This window comes from Cryptomeria japonica, chromosome 10 (assembly GCF_030272615.1).
Source record: "Cryptomeria japonica chromosome 10, Sugi_1.0, whole genome shotgun sequence".
NCBI classification, from domain to species: domain Eukaryota; kingdom Viridiplantae; phylum Streptophyta; class Pinopsida; order Cupressales; family Cupressaceae; genus Cryptomeria; species Cryptomeria japonica.
In genome coordinates, this window is record NC_081414.1 from 165,635,545 (window position 1) to 165,648,061 (window position 12,517).

The 12,517-nt window shown below is 35.0% G+C and overlaps 1 protein-coding gene across 1 annotated transcript; it reads left to right on the forward strand.

The window, feature by feature from the left end:
* Window positions 1-913: 913 nt before the first annotated feature.
* LOC131045214 (calcium-binding protein CBP) lies at window positions 914-10,050 on the forward strand. Its single transcript, XM_057978759.2, has 5 exons — window positions 914-1,525; window positions 3,334-3,380; window positions 8,857-9,029; window positions 9,270-9,288; window positions 9,481-10,050. The coding sequence occupies exons 1-5, from the start codon at window positions 1,042-1,044 to the stop codon at window positions 9,583-9,585; spliced, it is 828 nt and encodes a 275-aa protein (XP_057834742.2). The 5' UTR covers window positions 914-1,041; the 3' UTR covers window positions 9,586-10,050.
* Window positions 10,051-12,517: the final 2,467 nt, after the last annotated feature.

The following is a 12,517-nucleotide window of genomic DNA, read 5'->3' on the forward strand; positions in this document are numbered from 1 at the left end:
ATTTGAAACAACTTAACAGCGAAGAAAAGCTGCGTTTAAAGCTCCGGCTATGGTAAGGAGATGCTTCATCGATAAGGAAATCTATCGTATGAGTTTTTCGTTTCTTTACAATCCATTACGTGAATGTAAAGGTATCTCATGTCTAAGAAGATGTAAGTTAAATGAAAAATGTAAATGAAGTTTCTTTTAGTTTACCTCTATTTGCATATGTATGAGATCATTTCTTATAAATAAATGGTAAAGATAAGAACCACTGGTTTGATTTATATAATTTTTTTTAACAAAGATATTTTTTGAATAATAAAATAAATGTAGTGTTTAAAATCATACTTGTAGCTAAAAGATAACAAAAATAAAAAATTATAATGATTAAAATTAAATTAAATCTAATATAAAATAATCAAATTTTTTAAATCTAAACATATTCATATTTTCTATTTCATATAGTAAAAAAAGTCAAGTTTATTTTGAAATTAAATCTTTCAAATAGAAATATGTTCATATTATTACTTTGCTATTAACTTTTTTGATTTTTTTTCTTTTATAATGCTGCCATTATATATTACAATATCAAATATCAAATATAATCGAAAATATTATCACTTGTTAAATAATATATAATTTGATTTAAAAAAGGCAGATAGCCACTCCCAAAATGAACACAGCCTAACTAAAAATAATCATAAATATGCTAATTAAATGTTATTGCAAAAATTACGCAGTCATTTTATCTTATGGTAGTTGGTAACGTGTGGCCGCCAATTCCGCCCAATCGCACGTGTCGGTACCGGTGGATCCTTACTAGGAGTCAACGCGTCCAGCACAGCAACTCATGGAGACTCAAACACCGCCTAAAACAAGCGGCTTAACCTTCGGGTGAATTCTTGAGATATTTATCATTAGTATTATTTAAGTAATAGCAGGTACAAAGTTTTCAGTGGGCATTATCTTTTGTAGCTTAATCATTGTGAGCAGCGCTACAAGTAGAATTTGGAAGATAGAAAGAAGAATTGCTCGAAGCTTTATCATTGTGCTACAACTATGTCTGGCTACCCACATAACCCTTATGGAGCTGCCCCGCCAAATAATTATGGCGGACCTCCTCCTCCGAACCAGTATGGCGGACCTCCTCCTCCAAACCAGCACGGAGCCCCTCCACCAAACCAGTATGGAGCTCCTCCCCCAAATCCATATGGAGGTTCCGCTCCTCCTCCCTCTGGGCAATACGGACAAACCCCGTATGGACAGGGCACTCCCTATCAAACCCAATCATACCCCACTGCCCCACCTTATGGAAACCCCACTGCTCCTACATATGGGTATCCACCTACTCAACAACAGCCATTGTTTGCACCAGGCACAGACCCGGAGATCATAAGGGCCTTTCAAGCTTATGATCAAGATGGCAGTGGATTCATTGATGACAAGGAGTTGCAGAAAGCTCTCTCCACAGCCGCTCAGTCGTACAGCATCAGGACAGTTCACCTTCTCATGTTTAACTACAACAGCAATTCCACTAGAATAGGTCAATCATCTTGCTTTTCATTGCTTTTATTGTTTAGTTGAGTAACGGGCGACATACGAATGAAATTATAGTTGTAGATTCTTCATTGCCCTCTTTTCTTGGAAGTTAGATAAACCTATTTGGTGAACCATTTTACTTTCAGATCCGTGTGGCTTGCTAATTATGGTGACTATCTACTGAATGGCACCCATTATACGGTTACTTGGAATAGATTATTATACTATTATTACATCCATATAAGAGGTTGGAAATTAGGTTTCCGCATTTTTCTTGGGTATTTGTGAGTTATCAGATTCTATGAATATTCAAATTCGAACACACAATACCTTTCAAATAGTGCAGTTAGGTCATAGCTAACTTACTTCTAGAGTTAGGTATTCCCCAGGGCACCCTTTAATTGATAGTTTGGTATAGGCATTAGGTCAGCAATGACGTTTGGTTCCTCATCTTATGATCCATAGGTTTATCGATAATGGCGTTTTCTATCACTGAATGAAACCTGTTTAGAAGGTTACTTCATTTTCTTTATCATATTAATCTCGATGTATAACAGACCTGGGACTGAGGTCTTAATGGATATTATAAATTGTCCGGGAGGTTTGACAACCATACGCTATTTAAAAATTGAAAAAGTGAATTCCATCGTCTGTGATAATATAATTGCATATATTAGTTTTTACCTGGCCTGTGTTATAGGTTGTTCATATTCTGCATACTTTACTGAAGGGTGGGCAGACCCACTTTCTCAACAATAAACCTTGGTTTTGTCACATCCATGATGCATGTGATAATTGCCATCCACTGAGCGGCACCATGAGAGTATTACTTAATCATACTATTTTGGGTATCCCTAAAATACTTGGAAGCTTTAATCTTTCTGAGGAGATAAAAGAGCTTCTAAGCAATTGAGTTTACTACTAGCTTCGCAAGGTATAGAGCTCAAACTAATGGAGTTAAGAGTCATATGTTCTACACGACACCCTGTGGTGAAAACTGATTGGATTGTTTGTTGAAATCACATTGAATAAATAGGGGTAATCAGTTATTGTGGTTTGCTGTATTAATTGTTCAGATTGCAAAGGGGTTTGTAATTCTTATGTGCATGTTCTATTGAGGATAATATCTGTTCCTTTAGCTCTGATTTTTCAATAAAATTCGACATTTTTATTGAGTGGGCTTGAATCAAATAGATATCATATAATATTCCTATCAGGGAAATTACAGAGATGTTCCTAAAAGACAGGAAATGGAGACGGATGGTGGACTATCCCTGTTTCACCTGTCCCTAAGCCACCCCCGAACTGGGACAAGTCAGAATCTCCCCTGGGTTGCATCGTGGGGTCACACTGATTAGCAGTAACTGGGTTTGTATCTTGTCAAAGTCATACAGGTAATAGTTTCTTTATAGGTAGAAAATCCTTTCCATCATGCACATTGATGTCATTGCATATTTTTACATTGATCTATTATCATCAAAGCTTTTACTTTTTAATTTTCCACAGTACCTGCAGTGGGTTCTATTCAACCAGGCTCTGTCTGGAGCTGTCCATCTTTTGGACTTGTTATGGAGAAGTCATTAATAATTGGTTTAATATGTGGCACATTAATTAGTTCATTATTAAGTTATCAAAGGTTGAAACTACTGCTTTGATTCACATGAGGTGATCTAGATTCCTCTGTACTAAGGCTTCTAGACATTAAGTTTTCACTTAAATTGGAAGTGCTTTAGGTGATACTTTTGCATTGTGGATTAGGTGGGACTGTATATAAAGCGAGCTTACTGTGGTTCTTGTTGTGTATGGATGCAGGGCCAAAAGAGTTCACAGCCTTGTGGCATGATCTCCAGGCATGGCGGGTAAGTTTCATTTTCATCAAGACTTTTAGTATTTGTGCTTTATTAAGGCCATTTTGCTCTGTTATATATGGAAATTAATTTATATTGAAACATACTTTGTGATTTGATGGTTACATATGGGGCTTCATTACTTCAAATCCCATTCAAATTCCAGTTTTTAGGCATTTTGAGCACAACTTGTGACTATGATACTTGAAGTACAGGAATTTGACCTTTATTCCTTATTGATATTGCTTTGAAATCATATTCTGGGCATTTCATCTGTTACTTTCAAATTTATTTGCATCTAAAGTTACATCTGCATTCCAGGTAGGAGTGTTTTTTACAGGAAGATTCATGTTTAAGGGGCAGCAAAGCATTGCATGCTACATGTACATACCATGCACTGTTTGTTCTAGGTCTAGTATATTTAAGGGACAGTGTAATATTATATATAAAATGGAGTACAAAAATAGGGTTATATTCATCATACCAGAACTTATTATTCTGTCCATTCTTAATCTAAGATTGAATGTGTTACACGTTATTTACTATGTCAGACTGGCCCAATAAGAAACCGTCATGACTGTAAATGCAGAAAGTGCAACCAACAAAGGATTGCTTATATTGAGAGAGATCAACCATGGACTCAGATATCTGTGAATGAAAACGAGACTTAATATTTATGTAGTTTTTTCTAAAAATATGGACTGTCAGTTATCTTTTAGTCCTTTTGTACCAGCACTGGTAGGAGGCAAAGAGGAGGAACAAATTTGATATTGTCCTTTTAGGCATGTATCATAAAATGTATTGCTGATTATAACTGGTAAACAAATAACACGTTGCAATTCCAATGAGGTAAATTTGAAGGATTTGTAAATTGGCAAGTTGTCGGTGTCTTGATACTTAAGTTGAAAGTATCCAGCAAGTAAAAGGAAAACTGTTTTTCACGGAGGAATATTTATTAGCACTTATTCTAGTTTTATATTTTAAGTGCTTTTTAAATCCTGAGTTTGCTAGGCACAGGTATCAATTACCAATTCACTGGGTTTAGAATGCCCAAGTACAAAGTTTGCTGCAGAGAAACTCTCCAGGATTAGATATGCACTGCTAATCAGATCAGGTAATCTCAGTGATTCAGGAGTTGCACTTAATTTAAGGAGGAATTGCCCAAACTGCACAAATGGAAAAGCCCCAATAACCTCCACTGCTTACCTGTCAAAGAATGTTTGCACTACAAGAATGGGCATTGTTTCAAATATTTAACCTGATAATTGTTTCCACTCTGAATGCCAGAAACATGTGAAATGGGTGGTAAGAAAATTTACAAAAATAGTAGCAATACAAATACCTGCACTTAAGCCAAAGTAATTACGACCTGAATGTTTTTCTAGCCTTTTGCCAAGTTTTCATAATTTTTCCAAAAGTGGTTTGATATATATATAGGTTTAGAGGTAGATGAGTTTTTTTTTTAATAGATAAGCTCTGCCAAGAGGGTAGCGTCCATTATATTAAAAAGATCAAATTTACATCATCATATAGAGCATATTGCTTGGTTACCCAGACCTATGAGACCTAATGTAGAGCCATTCTTCTGTAACTTTGAAAGGGTGCTCGATTTGCACACGAGAGAACATGTCCTTGTAATTTCTTATGTATATTTGGGGCTTTATCTATGGATGGTAGTGATTTGTTAGCAACTTCCTTCTTGTCTCTCTTCACTAGGCTATCAATCAGAATATGTTCCTAAATCATCTTACCATATAACTAAACCATATTTGTCAATTCTCCAACACCCTTTCATCAGGCAGATGGCCATTGGACCATTTTGGAGCTCCTATGATCTTGATGATGGCCGCCCTCATTTCATTGTCATCCACAGTGAAATCTCTTTATCTGAGTTTCGGCATCTTCTTCACTGCAATTGCATTCGACCTCAAAGATCTTGTTTGCCATTTTACCTTGCACATTTGTTGGTTTGTCTCTTTATATTCCAAAAGAAGTCTTAGCTTCTGTCTTGCTGTAGTATCTTCTGTAATTGTGAAGAGGATATGCCTTGGCATTCGCCAGTCCCAAAGTAGCTCCAAGTGAAATTGCTTCTATCCTCAATTTTGGGCCTTCCTATTTGCATAGGTCCTGTGTTCCATTTCCCATTCGTTCTGGAGGTTGTACATTATTGAGTTATTTTCCCCTTTTGCCGTAGTGGTTTCTTTCTTACATGCAATTTCTGCTATGTGGGGAGGCCACTTTGTGGTGCTTGGGCATTCTCATTCTGTAGCCTCTTCTTTGCTTTTTGTTAGTCACTTCTTCGTGGGAAGCTTTCTTTTTTGTTTTATTATATTAGTTTAGGTTATGTCCAGTATTTGTGGCCTATTAGTAGGATTCATATATTCTTCCACAATCTCTTCTGTCAGTATTTGGGTCAGGCCTAACCAAGTTTGTACCTTGTTCTTAATGATAATTCCTTACAATTGAGTCACGCCTTGGTTTGCCAAGAGGTCAACAACTTTGTTCTATTCTTGATATATGTGGTAAAGAGAAAAGTCTAAATATAATTTTTATCCATGGTTGTGATTTCCAGCTTGTAGGTTTTTTATTGTTGATAGCATTGATTATTCAGGAATCACCTTCAATCTCAATTATCTTGACATCTTTATCCTTGCATAAATTGAGACTAGCGGTGAGGACTGCAAATTTTGCTGCATTGTTGATTCCATGTGGAATTTTCTTAGAGAAGGCCCATATCAGTTCTCCTTTGTCATTTCTTATAATGCACCTTGCACCCGAGACTCCAAGATTTCCTTATGAAGCCTCTTTGAAGTTTAATTTCAGTCTCGTGCAGTTTCCATCTAGCACCTTTTCTCGTCTTTCAGATCTATAACAAATGTGTAATGTGCAGGAAATTTGACTTCACTCTATTTTTTCATTAGTTTCTGATCCCATCCTATGAATGTTGTTTTCTTCTGACATTTGGTATGCAAATTCATCCATTCACATACTCATTTATCTTTTGGATGAGTTTATCTATTGTGCATTTTGAGTTATTGAAGATTCTTTGGTTTCTTTCCTTCAAAATGTTCCATAGTAATAAAGAAGGGCTAGCGTACCAAATCCCAACCCAGAAGGATTTTTGATTTAATTTTGACCAGCTATGGAAGACCTCTAATATGTCATTTTGTTGGGGCCTTGCCTATTCCAACATACCACATAGCCAATCCCTAATATGTCATTTGGTATGCAAATTCATCCATTCACATACTCATTTATCTTTTGGATGAGTTTATCTAGTGTGCATTTTGAGTTATTGAAGATTCTTTGGTTTCTTTCCTTCAAAATGTTCCATAGTAATAAAGAAGGGCTAGCGTACCAAATCCCAACCCAGAAGGATTTTTGATTTAATTTTGACCAGCTATGGAAGACCTATAATATGTCATTTTGTTGGGGCCTTGCCTATTCCAACATACCACATAGTCAATCCCAACACACAATAGCGAACAAACAAGTTATGAACAAATGGTTAACCAATTCTTCATTCTCTATGCAAAGGACACACCAAATTGGCCCCTCAATTCCAACAATTTTAAATCGACTTCCAGATAATGTTTTCTTGTGGAGAGAAATCCAAGAGTGCTTCTGTATTCAGAGTATCAAAATGTTTCAGCATATCACACTAGGTCATGTATCTATCGTGCCTGTGATCATTTGAATTTGATATCCCATCTTAATAGTGTACTCTCCAGTTTTGGAGCCACACCAAATAATTGTGTCTTCTTTACTATTTAGTGCGATTTGTTGTGAGCCCACCATGTCCAATAGTGTTGTTTTAGCATCACTTATTAGTAGTTCTCAAAAATTTTCCAACAGTCTCCACCGCCTCTATCTGGACTTTCTTTAATCATGTAGTTTGCCACCTTCATGCCTCATGGGTTAGACGCCATTCACATTCATTCTCTCAGGATTTGTGTCCAACAACAAGCAATACCATTCCATGAATTGTGCCAGAAGTCCACATTTTGCCCATTGTTCACCTACCATGCTAGGTGATTAGTGAGAACTTCCCGACTATCCCACATGAAATGCCAAATATGGGAACTGTTAGGGGAATTGGTGATGGCTAGTATTCAATTTGACTTAGTGCAATCCAAGTATTTGTTTTGTATAATTTTTTACCAAGTTTTTTTGGGGTGTTTGTACATTTTCCCCACAACCTTATTTTGAAGTTTGATGTGTTTAATACTTGTACCACCTTCCTTTATTCTTTTTTTGGGCATGTCCCAACATATTAATAGAATTCTTTTGATTTCATTTGATCCTTTCCTTAGGAGTTGTTTTCGTTGTTCCTTCTATATTTATCGATGCTTTCCTGGTAAGTTGTATTCATGTCATGGAATAGATGGGGATTGCGGCAAGGACTACTTTGATCATCATTATTTGACCTGCCAATGTGAGACATCTACCTCTCCATATGTTGCTTTTTCCTTGCATGATTCCACTGTAGTATTCCAGAGATTTGTTTTGATGGTGATTGGGACACCCAAGTATTTGCATGGGATTATGTCTATTGAAAATCTTAGTATTTGCACAATCTTGTTTGTAGGGATTTTTTTATTACCAATCTTGCAATAGAAAGAGAAGTCTGTAAATATTATTAGGTATAAGTTTATAACATAGAACACAAATGCTTAGGGATATTTAATATACCAACTGGCACACAGAAACCTGAAATCTGCTATAACATATATTTTGTAGACTGTTAGTGCTTATTTCCTGAACATCTTATATAAACTTGGGTAACAGATAATCTTGCAACTCCCCAGTGTATTGTATTTGTATTTGTATTTGTCTAGAGATCCTTTGTAAGAGTCTTACACTGTAAATTTTTATGCATGAATTCTGCTGTCCTAATTATACTATTGATGCACTTAAGGTGGTTTAAGCAGCCTACAGTGTAAGTTCTTGCTATTTGGTATGCAATCTGACAAGAGCCTTATAGGTTTCTCTGGATTGTGGAAATACATACAAATGTTAATCAGCAAAAGGCCATAGAATGGTGTTCAGAATCTGTTTCTGATAACTTTTTCTTGGGAATTAGGGGCCTCATTTGTATAGCGCAGAACCTATATTTTACCTTAAGTCTACTTTGTGCAGTTTAGAAGATAATGGCAGTTACATCATCCTACACTTATGCAATGGGAAATTGACTTGACTGAGGTCAAGAGTTCCTCCTTTTAAAGATCAAATAATGTGAGTGGGTTGAGGCCATTTATACTGTGGTGTTCATACCTTTTAAGCAGGAAGGGGATACCTATTTATTTCCTTGCCTCATATATGCTTGAGATTCTAAATCTGTTGCTTACGGAGCATGTGCATTGTGTGGAGTATTTGCTTAAAGTTATTGCTTCAGGCCATTATGCGATTTTCAAGGATGTCAAAACATTTTGTAAAATAGCATATTCTGACAAATTTGAAATGAACTGATTTTGTGCTATATGTGCAGTCAATCTTTGAGACATTTGATAGAGATCGTAGTGGGAAGATTGACACCATGGAACTTCGGGATGCGCTTCTCAGATTGGGATATTCAGTATCACCGCCAGTTTTACAGCTTCTGCTTACAAAATATGACAGAACAGGCCAAGGCAGGGGAATTGATTACGACAGCTTCATCGAGTATGTTCTTTACATTTCCAGTTGCCACTTTGTTCTTTATAAGAGCTTATCAACTAAACTAGTATTTTAATGATAGAAGTTCTGCATACAAAAAAATTCTGTTCGAGTCAAAATTCAATCCTAGGCGCTCTAGTTTTTAACAAAAAGTTGGAAATTGTTTTTCTCATCTATTAGCCTCTATTCCAGTCACAAATCTATATGTTCCTTCTCTAAGACATTTATTTTTTATTTTACGTGCAGGTGTGCCGTAATTGTGAAGGTATTATAAGGAGACACCCCTTGTTTAAAAAACCAAATGAAATTGGTGGTGTCAGGGAAACCATAATGAACAGTAGTGATCAGTAGTATGCTAGTAATTTTTAGTATTGTTAGATATTCTACAATAGCCGTTTCAACACCTAGTTTTATGTCCTATTTCAATATATTATAAATATATACTGTCTTACTACAGGGGCTTACTGAAAAGTTCAAGGAGAAAGACAAAAAGTATACTGGCACAGCCACTCTGACCTATGAAGAGTTCATGCTCACGGTTTTACCCTTCATTGTTGCATAGGGAGTTCTGTGCTGGAACAGGGTCTTGCCGAAGTGTGCCACTTGCTTTTGACCGTTTTAAGATATTGCCCACAGGGGTGTGCCTTGAATGAATATTTGGTTTGGTGATGATATTTGTTAAGAATGTTTACAAAAAATTGCATATCTAACGAGCCTCTAAAATAGTCATGATCTTATCTTTGCTTTGACCTACCCAAAGGACTCAATTTGTAAAACATATTTGCAGTATGACACTAAGCTGGAATAGTATCCATTTGTTCTCCAGAGTCCAAGCCAGGGTGTTTGGTGTTTGATATTGTTCAGTGTGATTGAATAAAGTCAGATTTGCTTGAAATCGGATTGCATTTAGCTCTAAAATGTAGAGATGTGTTGTTTTGATGGAAAAAGGCCTTAGTATCTGTAAGTAGGGCAGAAATATATCTCATGTATGATGTTCCCAGAGGATAATGGAAAAACTTTTATGCTACATATTTTTAAACATGTAAAGTATTTCTAAAATTAGACCTAAAAGATCCATGAGAAGTTATGTTGTTTTCTTTTTATAATTGGAAAATGATTTTGCAGGGGTTTTGATACCCATAAGATAAGCCTGGGTCCAAACATGGGTCTATATTTCAGGCCTGAACAAAATCATATACTTTTCAAGTAATGTAGTCATCTAAAGTGAAATGAGAAATATAGATACAAAGTTGATAAAATTCATTTCCATGTTTCACTGCATATCATTGATTAATAGACTTAAAAATCCATTCTCTTGTTAAATGGTGGTTGAATTTTGATTCATCATTCGTAAGTTCACTGCACAACCATTGACGAATCTAACTCTTTTGGTGCTCTGAGGGTTTGTTTCATTATGATTTGCTTGATTAGATGTTGAAATAGGAAAAGTTATATGCTAATAATTCTCTATTTAACTACCCACCATTATGTTATATTTTCTTTGGCAACATTTTTAAAAGGAAGCACAATACTCTTATTCTTTTCATATATTAATAATTGTTTGGAAAAATAAAATCTCTTTCTAGTCAATGAAATAAGATGCTTATAATTCAGCACAAATCAATGCAGACTAATTAATTGAATAAACTGAGCGCATTTGAAATTTAGAAAAATGTCGAAATATAGAAAACAAATGTAATAAACAATGTACGTATCTCAGTCACTAAAAAGATATATATATATATCTTCTCTAATGTAGTGGTTTTTTAAGTTTGTATTTATTTTTATGTATTCTTTCATTTTTATTATTATTTATTTTATTTTATTTTATTTTACTTCTTTCTTCTTTATATTTTTTTGTCACCGTTTTATATATGTATCTCATTATTTTGTGGCATGTTTATAGTATTTTTAGGTTTGATTTTTATTTCTTACCTCTCATTTATGTTGGTCTTTTGTTCTGATTTTATTTATTTTCTTTTTTCTTTTTTATTTTTTCTTCTTTTCTCTATAATTTGATTCTTTTTCTCATTGTTTTGTTATTTTTTTCTCTTTCTATTTTTAATCTCCTTTTGATTTTTAGAGGCCTTTCTGTTTTCTTAATTGGTCTGTGTCCTTCTCACCTCCCTTATCTTTTTATATTCATGGTCTCCAACTTCATATCTATTATGATTCTTTTGGTTCTCTTTGCTCTCTTTATCTTGACAATGGATCATATGCTTTGATTCAAAAATCTTGTACACAATTTAATTCAGAAACAGATTTCTATTTATTCGATAAATTGTATAAATCTCTTATCATTAATTAAGAAGAAAAATTCTGTTGACCCATGAAAGATTAAATTTTCGATGACATTCATCATTATATGAAATTTTAGAGTTGAACTTATAATTTACACAACTAAATAAATAAATCAATAAAAATTCTGGTGGTAGCACAAATCTGTGCAAACAATAATTCCCGTTGAATAAAATTGATGGGTGATCGACAATTGAATGCATGAAAGTGAAGAATGGTCTTCATGATAAATTGCGTAACTGACATGATCCATAGTGGGCAGTTTTAATATAGAGGAAGAACGAGCCATGCCATTATTTCTTTAAATCCCAATGAGTTTTGATCGGTTCCTCTGTTTCTAGGTTTTTCAATCCGGCATTGAGGGTTCGAGCGTTCATGCAGGCTATTTTCAACTAGAGTGATTTACAGATTTTGGCCAAGGTGAATTCCACCAGGGCGGATCTTGATAGCAGCAATACTGACCCGTGCACAGCAACGGACTCAGAGGTTCTGATTATGTGTTAGGCTCTAGAATTTTTTTGTGAATTCAGGTTACTGTTTCAAGGTTTAATACTCTGTCTGGCTTTGATTTTTATCACTGCTATCTATGGGGGTTTTGGGCTGATGGGTTACTTTGCATTTGGCAGTGAGACCAAGGATATCATTACATTGAATTTTGGAAACAATTTGCTGAATGATTTTGTTTAGGTTGCATTATCCATCAATCTATTCTTTTCATTGCCTTTGATGATGAATCCAGTGCACGAGATTGTACAAAGTAGGTTGAATGGAGGTCAATATTGTTTTCCTTTAAGGGCTCTGTCAGTGTCTTTCACAAGTACACTACTTTATTTCATGCCTAATTTTTCAGATTTCCAATCACTTGTGGGCAGCAGTGTCTGTTCTTCGAACTTGATCTCCAATAGAGCCAGGAGAATGTTGTTTGATTTGATTTAAAAGTATCAAAGCCAAGGATAGATCTTGGGGACGATCTTGGGGACCATATAGCTACTGTAATGTATATGACAGTAGATTAAGTTTCAAAATATTAAATAATATTTATATTATTACCTTTATTTCGTGTTTGTATATGGGAAATAATTATTTGTTCTTTTTATTTATAAAGGGAATAGGAGAAGAGCACCACTAGTTGTGCACTCTAATTTAGCGCTTGGAAAAATTCAAGTGGAAATTTCAAATCGCTCCCAATTTTTACA